Source organism: Amblyomma americanum, chromosome 9 (genome assembly GCF_052857255.1).
Source record: "Amblyomma americanum isolate KBUSLIRL-KWMA chromosome 9, ASM5285725v1, whole genome shotgun sequence".
Lineage (NCBI taxonomy): Eukaryota > Metazoa > Arthropoda > Arachnida > Ixodida > Ixodidae > Amblyomma > Amblyomma americanum.
Window position 1 is genome coordinate 133,983,639 of NC_135505.1, and position 14,664 is coordinate 133,998,302.

At 46.1% G+C, this 14,664-nt stretch overlaps 1 protein-coding gene across 1 annotated transcript in view; it reads right to left on the reverse strand.

Moving 5' to 3' along the window:
• Positions 1 to 10,174: 10,174 nt before the first annotated feature.
• Positions 10,175 to 14,664, reverse strand: part of LOC144104442 (sperm-specific sodium:proton exchanger-like) — a 68,010-nt gene continuing 63,520 nt past the window's right edge. The window contains exons 26-27 of the mRNA XM_077637441.1: positions 13,250 to 13,398; positions 10,175 to 10,365 (exon numbers count right to left, since the gene is read on the reverse strand). Coding sequence (XP_077493567.1) covers positions 10,362 to 10,365; positions 13,250 to 13,398 — 153 coding nt within the window. The 3' untranslated portion in view covers positions 10,175 to 10,361. The remainder of the gene's footprint in view (positions 10,366 to 13,249; positions 13,399 to 14,664) is intronic.

The following is a 14,664-nucleotide window of genomic DNA, read 5'->3' on the forward strand; positions in this document are numbered from 1 at the left end:
TAAGAGTTCAATGGGCGAGCCCGCTGTATAGCTCGGAGCATGCGCCTTGGGCGCCATCTGACGGATTTCCGAGACAGCTATCCTGAAGATTGCAAAGTGGGTTACCCAGTGCTGCTTTAGGATTTCACTGCTTCCCAACCGAGACAGCAAGTGCGAGTTTTACTCGAGGTGCCATTTTTTAAAACCTTAATTTCTCGCTTCATATGGCCTCTTTTGCTGCGGTTCTCGGCTTAATATACGCTTGACGATGCTGCGCAAATTCTGAGAAAAAGCGTGGACTAAATAAAGCCTCTAAAGATGAAAAATCACCGGTTTCTTGGAAACTGCTTGTTAACGGCGTCTTTTTCTTTAAGAGTTCAATGGGCGAGCCCGCTGTATAGCTCGGAGCATGCGCCTTGGGCGCCATCTGACGGATTTCCGAGACAGCTATCCTGAAGATTGCAAAGTGGGTTACCCAGTGCTGCTTTAGGATTTCACTGCTTCCCAACCGAGACAGCAAGTGCGAGTTTTACTCGAGGTGCCATTTTTTAAAACCTTAATTTCTCGCTTCCTATGGCCTCTTTTGCTGCGGTTCTCGGCTTAATATACGCTTGACGATGCTGCGCAAATTCTGAGAAAAAGAGTGGACTAAATAAAGCTGCTAAAGATGAAAAATCACCGGTTTCTTGGAAACTGCTCGTTAACGGCGTCTTTTTCTTTAAGAGTTCAATGGGCGAGCCCGCTGTATAGCTCGGAGCATGCGCCTTGGGCGCCATCTGACGGATTTCCGAGACAGCTATCCTGAAGATTGCAAAGTGGGTTACCCAGTGCTGCTTTAGGATTTCACTGCTTCCCAACCGAGACAGCAAGTGCGAGTTTTACTCGAGGTGCCATTTTTTAAAAACCTTAATTTCTCGCTTCCTATGGCCTCTTTTGCTGCGGTTCTCGGCTTAATATACGCTTGACGATGCTGCGCAAATTCTGAGAAAAAGAGTGGACTAAATAAAGCTGCTAAAGATGAAAAATCACCGGTTTCTTGGAAACTGCTTGTTAACGGCGTCTTTTTCTTTAAGAGTTCAATGGGCGAGCCCGCTGTATAGCTCGGAGCATGCGCCTTGGGCGCCATCTGACGGATTTCCGAGACAGCTATCCTGAAGATTGCAAAGTGGGTTACCCAGTGCTGCTTTAGGATTTCACTGCTTCCCAACCGAGACAGCAAGTGCGAGTTTTACTCGAGGTGCCATTTTTTAAAACCTTAATTTCTCGCTTCCTATGGCCTCTTTTGCTGCGGTTCTCGGCTTAATATACGCTTGACGATGCTGCGCAAATTCTGAGAAAAAGAGTGGACTAAATAAAGCTGCTAAAGATGAAAAATCACCGGTTTCTTGGAAACTGCTTGTTAACGGCGTCTTTTTCTTTAAGAGTTCAATGGGCGAGCCCGCTGTATAGCTAGGAGCATGCGTCTTGGGCGCCATCTGACGGATTTCCGAGACAGCTATCCTGAAGATTGCAAAGTGGGTTACCCAGTGCTGCTTTAGGATTTCACTGCTTCCCAACCGAGACAGCAAGTGCGAGTTTTACTCGAGGTGCCATTTTTTAAAAACCTTAATTTCTCGCTTCCTATGGCCTCTTTTGCTGCGGTTCTCGGCTTAATATACGCTTGACGATGCTGCGCAAATTCTGAGAAAAAGAGTGGACTAAATAAAGCTGCTAAAGATGAAAAATCACCGGTTTCTTGGAAACTGCTTGTTAACGGCGTCTTTTTCTTTAAGAGTTCAATGGGCGAGCCCGCTGTATAGCTCGGAGCATGCGCCTTGGGCGCCATCTGACGGATTTCCGAGACAGCTATCCTGAAGATTGCAAAGTGTGTTACCAAGTCTAGTTTTAGGATTTCACTGCTTCCCAACCGAGACAGCAAGTGCGAGTTTTACTCGAGGTGCCATTTTTTAAAACCTTAATTTCTCGCTTCCTATGGCCTCTTTTGCTGCGGTTCTCGGCTTAATATATGCTTGACGATGCTGCGCAAATTCTGAGAAAAAGAGTGGACTAAATAAAGCTGCTAAAGATGAAAAATCACCGGTTTCTTGGAAACTGCTTGTTAACGGCGTCTTTTTCTTTAAGAGTTCAATGGGCGAGCCCGCTGTATAGCTAGGAGCATGCGCCTTGGGCGCCATCTGACGGATTTCCGAGACAGCTATCCTGAAGATTGCAAAGTGTGTTACCAAGTCTAGTTTTAGGATTTCACTGCTTCCCAACCGAGACAGCAAGTGCGAGTTTTACTCGAGGTGCCATTTTTTAAAACCTTAATTTCTCGCTTCCTATGGCCTCTTTTGCTGCGGTTCTCGGCTTAATATACGCTTGACGATGCTGCGCAAATTCTGAGAAAAAGAGTGGACTAAATAAAGCTGCTAAAGATGAAAAATCACCGGTTTCTTGGAAACTGCTTGTTAACGGCGTCTTTTTCTTTAAGAGTTCAATGGGCGAGCCCGCTGTATAGCTCGGAGCATGCGCCTTGGGCGCCATCTGACGGATTTCCGAGACAGCTATCCTGAAGATTGCAAAGTGTGTTACCAAGTCTAGTTTTAGGATTTCACTGCTTCCCAACCGAGACAGCAAGTGCGAGTTTTACTCGAGGTGCCATTTTTTAAAACCTTAATTTCTCGCTTCCTATGGCCTCTTTTGCTGCGGTTCTCGGCTTAATATACGCTTGACGATGCTGCGCAAATTCTGAGAAAAAGAGTGGACAAAATAAAGCTGCTAAAGATGAAAAATCGCCGGTTTCTTGGAAACTGCTTGTTAACGGCGTCTTTTTCTTTAAGAGTTCAATGGGCGAGCCCGCTGTATAGCTCGGAGCATGCGCCTTGGGCGCCATCTGACGGATTTCCGAGACAGCTATCCTGAAGATTGCAAAGTGTGTTACCAAGTCTAGTTTTAGGATTTCACTGCTTCCCAACCGAGACAGCAAGTGCGAGTTTTACTCGAGGTGCCATTTTTTAAAACCTTAATTTCTCGCTTCCTATGGCCTCTTTTGCTGCGGTTCTCGGCTTAATATACGCTTGACGATGCTGCGCAAATTCTGAGAAAAAGTGTGGACTAAATAAAGCTGCTAAAGATGAAAAATCACCGGTTTCTTGGAAACTGCTTGTTAACGGCGTCTTTTTCTTTAAGAGTTCAATGGGCGAGCCCGCTGTATAGCTCGGAGCATGCGCCTTGGGCGCCATCTGACGGATTTCCGAGACAGCTATCCTGAAGATTGCAAAGTGGGTTACCCAGTGCTGCTTTAGGATTTCACTGCTTCCCAACCGAGACAGCAAGTGCGAGTTTTACTCGAGGTGCCATTTTTTAAAAACCTTAATTTCTCGCTTCCTATGGCCTCTTTTGCTGCGGTTCTCGGCTTAATATACGCTTGACGATGCTGCGCAAATTCTGAGAAAAAGAGTGGACTAAATAAAGCTGCTAAAGATGAAAAATCACCGGTTTCTTGGAAACTGCTTGTTAACGGCGTCTTTTTCTTTAAGAGTTCAATGGGCGAGCCCGCTGTATAGCTCGGAGCATGCGCCTTGGGCGCCATCTGACGGATTTCCGAGACAGCTATCCTGAAGATTGCAAAGTGTGTTACCAAGTCTAGTTTTAGGATTTCACTGCTTCCCAACCGAGACAGCAAGTGCGAGTTTTACTCGAGGTGCCATTTTTTAAAACCTTAATTTCTCGCTTCCTATGGCCTCTTTTGCTGCGGTTCTCGGCTTAATATACGCTTGACGATGCTGCGCAAATTCTGAGAAAAAGTGTGGACTAAATAAAGCTGCTAAAGATGAAAAATCACCGGTTTCTTGGAAACTGCTTGTGAACGGCGTCTTTTTCTTTAAGAGTTCAATGGGCGAGCCCGCTGTATAGCTAGGAGCATGCGTCTTGGGCGCCATCTGACGGATTTCCGAGACAGCTATCCTGAAGATTGCAAAGTGGGTTACCCAGTGCTGCTTTAGGATTTCACTGCTTCCCAACCGAGACAGCAAGTGCGAGTTTTACTCGAGGTGCCATTTTTTAAGAACCTTAATTTCTCGCTTCCTATGGCCTCTTTTGCTGCGGTTCTCGGCTTAATATACGCTTGACGATGCTGCGCAAATTCTGAGAAAAAGAGTGGACTAAATAAAGCTGCTAAAGATGAAAAATCACCGGTTTCTTGGAAACTGCTTGTTAACGGCGTCTTTTTCTTTAAGAGTTCAATGGGCGAGCCCGCTGTATAGCTCGGAGCATGCGCCTTGGGCGCCATCTGACGGATTTCCGAGACAGCTATCCTGAAGATTGCAAAGTGTGTTACCAAGTCTAATTTTAGGATTTCACTGCTTCCCAACCGAGACAGCAAGTGCGAGTTTTACTCGAGGTGCCATTTTTTAAAACCTTAATTTCTCGCTTCCTATGGCCTCTTTTGCTGCGGTTCTCGGCTTAATATACGCTTGACGATGCTGCGCAAATTCTGAGAAAAAGAGTGGACTAAATAAAGCTGCTAAAGATGAAAAATCACCGGTTTCTTGGAAACTGCTTGTTAACGGCGTCTTTTTCTTTAAGAGTTCAATGGGCGAGCCCGCTGTATAGCTAGGAGCATGCGTCTTGGGCGCCATCTGACGGATTTCCGAGACAGCTATCCTGAAGATTGCAAAGTGGGTTACCCAGTGCTGCTTTAGGATTTCACTGCTTCCCAACCGAGACAGCAAGTGCGAGTTTTACTCGAGGTGCCATTTTTTAAAAACCTTAATTTCTCGCTTCCTATGGCCTCTTTTGCTGCGGTTCTCGGCTTAATATACGCTTGACGATGCTGCGCAAATTCTGAGAAAAAGAGTGGACTAAATAAAGCTGCTAAAGATGAAAAATCACCGGTTTCTTGGAAACTGCTTGTTAACGGCGTCTTTTTCTTTAAGAGTTCAATGGGCGAGCCCGCTGTATAGCTCGGAGCATGCGCCTTGGGCGCCATCTGACGGATTTCCGAGACAGCTATCCTGAAGATTGCAAAGTGTGTTACCAAGTCTAGTTTTAGGATTTCACTGCTTCCCAACCGAGACAGCAAGTGCGAGTTTTACTCGAGGTGCCATTTTTTAAAACCTTAATTTCTCGCTTCCTATGGCCTCTTTTGCTGCGGTTCTCGGCTTAATATACGCTTGACGATGCTGCGCAAATTCTGAGAAAAAGAGTGGACTAAATAAAGCTGCTAAAGATGAAAAATCACCGGTTTCTTGGAAACTGCTTGTTAACGGCGTCTTTTTCTTTAAGAGTTCAATGGGCGAGCCCGCTGTATAGCTAGGAGCATGCGTCTTGGGCGCCATCTGACGGATTTCCGAGACAGCTATCCTGAAGATTGCAAAGTGGGTTACCCAGTGCTGCTTTAGGATTTCACTGCTTCCCAACCGAGACAGCAAGTGCGAGTTTTACTCGAGGTGCCATTTTTTAAAACCTTAATTTCTCGCTTCCTATGGCCTCTTTTGCTGCGGTTCTCGGCTTAATATACGCTTGACGATGCTGCGCAAATTCTGAGAAAAAGAGTGGACTAAATAAAGCTGCTAAAGATGAAAAATCACCGGTTTCTTGGAAACTGCTCGTTAACGGCGTCTTTTTCTTTAAGAGTTCAATGGGCGAGCCCGCTGTATAGCTAGGAGCATGCGTCTTGGGCGCCATCTGACGGATTTCCGAGACAGCTATCCTGAAGATTGCAAAGTGGGTTACCCAGTGCTGCTTTAGGATTTCACTGCTTCCCAACCGAGACAGCAAGTGCGAGTTTTACTCGAGGTGCCATTTTTTAAAAACCTTAATTTCTCGCTTCCTATGGCCTCTTTTGCTGCGGTTCTCGGCTTAATATACGCTTGACGATGCTGCGCAAATTCTGAGAAAAAGAGTGGACTAAATAAAGCTGCTAAAGATGAAAAATCACCGGTTTCTTGGAAACTGCTTGTTAACGGCGTCTTTTTCTTTAAGAGTTCAATGGGCGAGCCCGCTGTATAGCTCGGAGCATGCGCCTTGGGCGCCATCTGACGGATTTCCGAGACAGCTATCCTGAAGATTGCAAAGTGTGTTACCAAGTCTAGTTTTAGGATTTCACTGCTTCCCAACCGAGACAGCAAGTGCGAGTTTTACTCGAGGTGCCATTTTTTAAAACCTTAATTTCTCGCTTCCTATGGCCTCTTTTGCTGCGGTTCTCGGCTTAATATACGCTTGACGATGCTGCGCAAATTCTGAGAAAAAGCGTGGACTAAATAAAGCCTCTAAAGATGAAAAATCACCGGTTTCTTGGAAACTGCTTGTTAACGGCGTCTTTTTCTTTAAGAGTTCAATGGGCGAGCCCGCTGTATAGCTAGGAGCATGCGCCTTGGGCGCCATCTGACGGATTTCCGAGACAGCTATCCTGAAGATTGCAAAGTGTGTTACCAAGTATAGTTTTAGGATTTCACTGCTTCCCAACCGAGACAGCAAGTGCGAGTTTTACTCGAGGTGCCATTTTTTAAAACCTTAATTTCTCGCTTCCTATGGCCTCTTTTGCTGCGGTTCTCGGCTTAATATACGCTTGACGATGCTGCGCAAATTCTGAGAAAAAGAGTGGACTAAATAAAGCTGCTAAAGATGAAAAATCACCGGTTTCTTGGAAACTGCTCGTTAACGGCGTCTTTTTCTTTAAGAGTTCAATGGGCGAGCCCGCTGTATAGCTAGGAGCATGCGTCTTGGGCGCCGTCTGACGGATTTCCGAGACAGCTATCCTGAAGATTGCAAAGTGGGTTACCCAGTGCTGCTTTAGGATTTCACTGCTTCCCAACCGAGACAGCAAGTGCGAGTTTTACTCGAGGTGCCATTTTTTAAAACCTTAATTTCTCGCTTCCTATGGCCTCTTTTGCTGCGGTTCTCGGCTTAATATACGCTTGACGATGCTGCGCAAATTCTGAGAAAAAGAGTGGACTAAATAAAGCTGCTAAAGATGAAAAATCACCGGTTTCTTGGAAACTGCTTGTTAACGGCGTCTTTTTCTTTAAGAGTTCAATGGGCGAGCCCGCTGTATAGCTAGGAGCATGCGTCTTGGGCGCCATCTGACGGATTTCCGAGACAGCTATCCTGAAGGTTGCAAAGTGGGTTACCAAGTCTTGCTTTAGGATTTCACTGCTGCCCAAAGGAGACAGAAAGTGCGAGTTTTACTCGAGGTGCCATTTTTGAAAACCTTAATTTCTCGCTTCCTATGGCCTGTTTTGCTGCGTTTCTCGGCTTAATATACGCTTGACGAAGCTGCGCAAATTCTGAGAAAAAAGTGGACTAAATAAAGCTTCTAAAGTTGAAAAATCGCCGGTTTCTTGGAAACTGCTTGTTAACGGCGTCTTTTTCTTTAAGAGTTCAATGGGCGAGCCCGCTGTATAGCTAGGAGCATGCGCCTTGGGCGCCATCTGACGGATTTCCGAGACAGCTATCCTGAAGATTGCAAAGTGTGTTACCAAGTCTAGTTTTAGGATTTCACTGCTTCCCAACCGAGACAGCAAGTGCGAGTTTTACTCGAGGTGCCATTTTTTAAAACCTTAATTTCTCGCTTCCTATGGCCTCTTTTGCTGCGTTTCTCGGCTTAATATACGCTTGACGATGCTGCGCAAATTCTGAGAAAAAGAGTGGACTAAATAAAGCTGCTAAAGATGAAAAATCACCGGTTTCTTGGAAACTGCTTGTTAACGGCGTCTTTTTCTTTAAGAGTTCAATGGGCGAGCCCGCTGTATAGCTAGGAGCATGCGTCTTGGGCGCCATCTGACGGATTTCCGAGACAGCTATCCTGAAGATTGCAAAGTGGGTTACCCAGTGCTGCTTTAGGATTTCACTGCTTCCCAACCGAGACAGCAAGTGCGAGTTTTACTCGAGGTGCCATTTTTTAAAACCTTAATTTCTCGCTTCCTATGGCCTCTTTTGCTGCGGTTCTCGGCTTAATATACGCTTGACGATGCTGCGCAAATTCTGAGAAAAAGAGTGGACTAAATAAAGCTGCTAAAGATGAAAAATCGCCGGTTTCTTGGAAACTGCTTGTTAACGGCGTCTTTTTCTTTAAGAGTTCAATGGGCGAGCCCGCTGTATAGCTAGGAGCATGCGTCTTGGGCGCCATCTGACGGATTTCCGAGACAGCTATCCTGAAGGTTGCAAAGTGGGTTACCAAGTCTTGCTTTAGGATTTCACTGCTGCCCAAAGGAGACAGAAAGTGCGAGTTTTACTCGAGGTGCCATTTTTGAAAACCTTAATTTCTCGCTTCCTATGGCCTGTTTTGCTGCGTTTCTCGGCTTAATATACGCTTGACGAAGCTGCGCAAATTCTGAGAAAAAAGTGGACTAAATAAAGCTTCTAAAGTTGAAAAATCGCCGGTTTCTTGGAAACTGCTTGTTAACGGCGTCTTTTTCTTTAAGAGTTCAATGGGCGAGCCCGCTGTATAGCTAGGAGCATGCGTCTTGGGCGCCATCTGACGGATTTCCGAGACAGCTATCCTGAAGGTTGCAAAGTGGGTTACCAAGTCTTGCTTTAGGATTTCACTGCTGCCCAAAGGAGACAGAAAGTGCGAGTTTTACTCGAGGTGCCATTTTTGAAAACCTTAATTTCTCGCTTCCTATGGCCTGTTTTGCTGCGTTTCTCGGCTTAATATACGCTTGACGAAGCTGCGCAAATTCTGAGAAAAAAGTGGACTAAATAAAGCTTCTAAAGTTGAAAAATTGCCGGTTTCTTGGAAACTGCTTGTGAACGGCGTCTTTTTCTTTAAGAGTTCAATGGGCGAGCCCGCTGTATAGCTAGGAGCATGCGTCTTTGGCGCCATCTGACGGATTTCCGAGGCAGCTATTCTGATGGTCGCAAAGTGGGTTAGCAGGTTTAGCTTTAGGATTTCACTGCTGCCGAATAGAGGAAGGCAGTTCGAGTTTTACTCGAGGGGCTATTTTTTAAATCTTTAATTTCTCGCTTGCTATGGAGTCTTTTGCATCGATGCATGAAGTGATATATCCTTGAAGAAGTTTCGAAAATTCTGAGAAATAAAACTGGGCCGAATAATGTTTTGCGAAAACGATAAAACGCCGGTAATATGGATACTTTTCGTTATCAGCTGGGGTTTTTTGCAAGAACACAGTGGGCATGCCCGGTTTAAAACTAGGGTCATGCGTCTGCAATGCCCCCTAACGGTTAACTGTTCCGACAGCCTTAAGAGCTTCTCGAACCGGATGCTGTGCGCATATGCACGTCTTCTGCTCCACTAGTTGAAAACAAAGCCCCTGCTCCTACTCCATAGTCGCAGTTCATGCTATCGACGTGCCCAAGCGGCAGATGGCGGCAGCTGTCAAGCAGCCATTTATCACATTCTACCAAAAAGAAAGAACTTTTAGTATAAGAATGGGGTCGAGCGCATATGGCAGATTCTCTAAGATCATGAATGGCAGTTTATCAATATCCCTCAAGAGAAAAGTAAAAAACAGCTGTACCTTACCGGTACTCACCTGAGGGCCAGTAACTTGGAGGCTAACGAAAGGGGTTCAGCTTAAGGATAACGCAGCGAGCTATGTAAAGCAAAATGATAGGTGTTACGTTAAGAGAGCGGAAGCGGGCCGAGTTAGTGAGGAACAAACGTGGGTTAATTACATCGTTGTCGAAATCAAGAGGAAGAAATGGGCTTGGGCAGGGCATGTGATACGAAGGCAAGATAACCGCTGGTACTTAAGGGTAACGGAGTGGATTCCAAGAGAAGGCAAGCGTAGCAGGGGGCGACAGAATGTTAGGTGGGTGTTTGAGATTAAAAAGTTTGCAGGCATAGGGTGGGCGCAGATGGCAACGGACAGGGTTTATTGGGGAGACACATGGGAGAGGCCTTTGCCCTGCATTGGGTGTAGTCAGGCTGACGATGATCAGAATGGGTGCTTTGACCTCCATGCCACCGCAGGGGTATTCTAGTGGTGCCTCTTTGTGAGGAAGGTGCATGTTTACCTGTGGGTGCCCATTGGTGGCTTGGGGACACGGACGACGCAAACAGAGGAAAGGTGTAATAGCAGCTAAAACTGAAAAAATTAGAAAAAGAACGGTCGATAAGATCGGAAGTAAACAAGCAACGACGCTCATGATGAAAATCTGAAAAAGAAGGACGAAAGTAGGACAATCACTTGAAACTAGCTGTGCGAAAAGCGTGAGAGAAAAAGAAAAAAGAGAAACAGCCCACAGCTCTGACTCTTAACAACAGGTTTTATTGGCAGTGTTGCATTTATTTAATGGAAATTATAGCGGTGTTTCAGGACACTACCAACTCGCCTACATTGCCTTATGACTTCCAAAAACAAGCTGGTGCTTGCAGTACGCCACAAAAACATAAAATAAAAATGATGACCTTGACCAGGCGCACGTTCAAGGTGCTTTCACCTGAAAATAGAAGAAAGAAACGAAAGGTTAATAAGACAAGCTGCTCCCTTTTTGTTTTTCAAGCAACTCGCAGAACTATAGCAACAGAATCTGTCAGGCTTAGTTGGTCTCTGTTACGCGTACGAAGACATCACTTGCGCACTTAACAGCTGATCTATTCGGAGGCGGTAGCCATAATATACAGGTTGCAGGTTGGCGCGTGCGCCAACAATACATTCAAGAAAACGTACTATTAAGTACACTCTAAACACGAACTTGTCGGTACACGAGTAAAAAAGGTGTAAAGGTGTCCTCTGTAGGGCACACTCTTTTAGGGGCAGGGTATGATGCCAGACCTGTGAGGTAGATTTCTATCACTAAACATACGGAATGCTTATGTTTGACAAGGGAAACGAATTGCCTCGTCAAAACGCGCGAAATCCTAGCATTCACGAATATTTTAACCGATATTTAAATCTCCTCTATTTGGTAAGCTCAAGACCTCCGGTGCCGCATTTAAAAGCCTCCTCGCATTGATAACAGCATCAAGTCAATATGCTTTGCAGTTGGAATATGCACCCGTTTCCAATAGTAAGATTTCCGCACATTCAGTGATCTAAATCTACTCCACGACTTGGGGCTGCCCCTACTCCGTTTTTACTCGCATATAAGCTAATTCGAGCTTGAAGTGTATGACTGTGGCGTTGTACCGAAGTGAAACGGCATCGGTAAATTGTTTACTACATTGAGTGCTAATTGAGCAGTTTTCGGATACTCGTACTTTTTTGTAAATGTATCATTGGTGCATGCGCCGACCTCTGTGCTATGCTTGGTGGCGACCACCTCCGAATATCTTCTGACTTTGTGCCGTAACATGAGCGCAAGTCCTCAAGGCTTTGCAAAATTGCAGATAGATTTTTCTGCGCGTAGCTACCGTTCTCATAAGTGCCGACGTAGATGCATACTCATGGCGCCCAAAGGACCTGCCGAAACAGCTTTCGCGAGCTGTTGTATAATGTTTACATTTCCCGAATTAATGGCCAGATTTCTTCCGTGACGCGACTTCGAAGTGGGCTGTATTTGGCTGTATGGACACCTCTAAGAGGTGGTAGGAAGAGTGGAGCGGGGCGCTTCGTATGCGCAATAAATTTGGGAAGATTATCCAGTCTTAATTTATTGATTTCTTATGGTTAGTACACCGCAAATAAAAATGTATAAGAAGATGTCATATTGTGATGCATTGCACTGGGATATCTAGAGCTAAAACATTGAGCTACAAAATGGCAGCAGCGGTAATATAGCAGTTTTGTGCAGCGTTGAATGACGAGTAGGCTCCAGCCAACTCCAGCCAGTTCTAATTTGTAAGAATCAATTCTATGGCTTTTTTCGGCTGTGTTGATTCTTGTTTGGCTCTCAACGACGCATTAATGGGTGATATAATAATAATAATAATAATTGGTTTTTGGGGAAAGGAAATGGCGCAGTATCTGTCTCATATATCGTTGCATACCTGAACCGTGCCGTAAGGGAAGGGATAAAGGAGGGAGTGATAGAAGAAAGGAGGAATAGGTGCCGTAGTGGAGGGCTCCGGCATAATTTCGACCACCTGGGGATCTTTAACGTGCACTGACATCGCACAGCACACGGGCGCCTTAGCGTTTTTCCTCCATAAAAACGCAGCCGCCGCGGTCGGGTTCGAACCCGGGAACTCCGGATCAGTAGTCGAGCGCCCTAACCACTGAGCCACCGCGGCGGGGCATTAATGGGTGAGGAAATAACTTTTCTTGGCCGCACGCAATTTCCGCGAAGTTTTGAGGCCAGGACCGATAATGTACTTCTTAGATTACATTTTGCAAGCGAATGGCTGTACAGCCCAGCCTCAGGGATCCACGCGCAAAACAACAAACAAAAATTTAGAAGCACTACAGTTCGCTTGAGAAAATGGCCGGTGCAGGCAAGAAGCCTTTTCTATTTGTTTAACCTTTTCTAGCTTAAAACAGCGTTTTTTTCAGTGGCGGTTTAACCTATTTATGATTACAACACGGTAATCTAAAGATACAGCTCAAATTTAATTTGTCCTCAGTTTCCCATATAATTTTCAGGTCTACTTTCTTCACGCTGACGTGGTTCGATAAGGTGCGAACACTTCGTCAGTTGTAAAGACTGTTTTCTCTGGCTTCCACAGGAAACTGACAGTGGGCGGTAGCATACGAAGTAGTTGAGTGGCCAGGCTTCTCCCGTTTGAACGGAAGATTTCACGAGATAAAACGGTTAACCGGGAGGTTATCCCATCTTAAAAGTGCGTGCCTGCGGGCTTCAGAGCCCAGCCGCTCATGTACAGGGCGTCCCAGATTTATCTGTCCAGCACGTAAAAATTTCTCCTGAGCAAATTACTGGACTACACAACCTCGATCACAGACCACAGTGTAGCTTGTAATAGTCTGCGTTTTTCGATAAATAATTTAACATCAGAACTTCCATGGACTGCCTGGAATCGGCGAAAAACCACAGTCGTATGCACGCGGATTTTTTGTCAAGGCGAGCGGACTAGCCGCGTTGAGAGGCTGCGCCATCTGGCGGTCTGCGAGGAAACCAATGTGCTTGCTTGGAGCTGGGGCAGGCCTCGCAGTACCCCAGATGTCGCAGCCTGTCAAATCGGCTGCTCTGCTCGCCTCGACGAAAATTCTGTGCGCAGACGACTGACTGCAGTTATTCGCCGATTCCAGGCAGTCCAGGGAACTTGCAGTAGTAAATTAGTTACAAAAAACACACACTATCTTTCCTACCTTGTGCTCTGAGCTGAGCACTAATAATCCAGTAGTTTGCGCAGGAGAATTTCTTACAACCCGGACAGATAAATACGAAACACCCTGTATGTTCACAGGATAGTTCGTGTGGCGCTCACCAGTGCGCATATTCTTCGTCGGTCGGGGCCCGCGGCACGTAGTCGTGCGGGCGCAGCGGCTGGTGGTACCAGTCCAGCTCGGGCGGCAGGTGGTACCGCATCAGTGTGGTGATGAGCATCACCGGCCGCGGCCGCGTGGTCGGGGAGTCCTGCGTTTATTTTTACAGCGAATGCTGTTAGGGGAGAGTTTCTCTGTTGCGCGGCGTCGTCGGCGTAGCGCTTCGCCACACTGATTGGACAGCATGCACTGCAATGCGCCATGGCGAGTGGTCCAAACACTCATACTTTGCCATATAAGACAAATAATAAGTAACGAGCAATATTATATTCACTAACGAGAACAGCTGTCGCTGAGTTTCGCGTTACACCTCGGTAACCGTACAGAAAGTTCTTTTTTGTATCGTTTCAAAGCGTCAATTGCCGGGTTCGAACCCGACCGCGGCGGCTGCATTTTTATGGAGGAAAAATGCTATGGCGCCCGTGTGCTGTGCGATGTCAGTGCAGGTTAAAGATCCCCAGGTGGTCGAAATTATTCCGGAGCCCTCCGCTACGGCGCCTATCTCTTCCTTTCTTCTTTCACTCCCTCCTTTATCCCTTCCTTTACGGCGCGGTTCAGGTGTCCAACGATATATGAGACAGATACTGCGCCATTTCCTTTCCCCAAAAAAACAATTATTATTCCAACTAGACCGCTGAAGATCTTGTATACGGTCGCCGTCTTCATGATGTGCCGTCGTCATACATCAGCGTTACATGACCCATTGTCATCGGTCACATTAGGAATTGTCCACATTACGAATGAGTCATGAACAAGTGATCATGTGGCCAGTCTGTTTAACTTGTTACAGCTAAATAAACTGGCAACTAAACGCCCTGACGCATCCTATTGTCATATTCTGCCTTCCACATCTCCCTTACACCTAAGAGATGACGCTGAAGGTCGTGTGGCATTGCGTGATCAGCCCTTCATCGTCTTCTTATTTCGGCAGCCGTTTACTCCATCTTTTCATAAACTGTTACTCGTAACTATGCCAGCGCATATCTGAACACCGCACACGTAACCCTATAGTCTCAGGAAAGCCCGAAAGCTGCGCCAGGTATGCGAATAATTAAAATGCGACATCCGCCCTGCGTTTCAGAGCTCTACTTGTTTCTGAACCTCCGTTGCGTTTTTTTTTGCTTGGTTAGTTTTTTCAGGTGAGTTTCATCGAATTCTTTCGATATCGCAATAGCACTGTAATAATAGCCCGAGTTCCACTCAGTTCGCGACACTAGTTTTGGACTTGCACGTCGGGTGACGAATGCCAATGCCCAAGTACTTTCGGGAACAAAAGCTTCCACGACCCGTGAGCCGCAAATGAAGCCAATAGCTCAGTTACTCCCAACGGCTCAAGACTCTACTTGTCTAGCTGCAA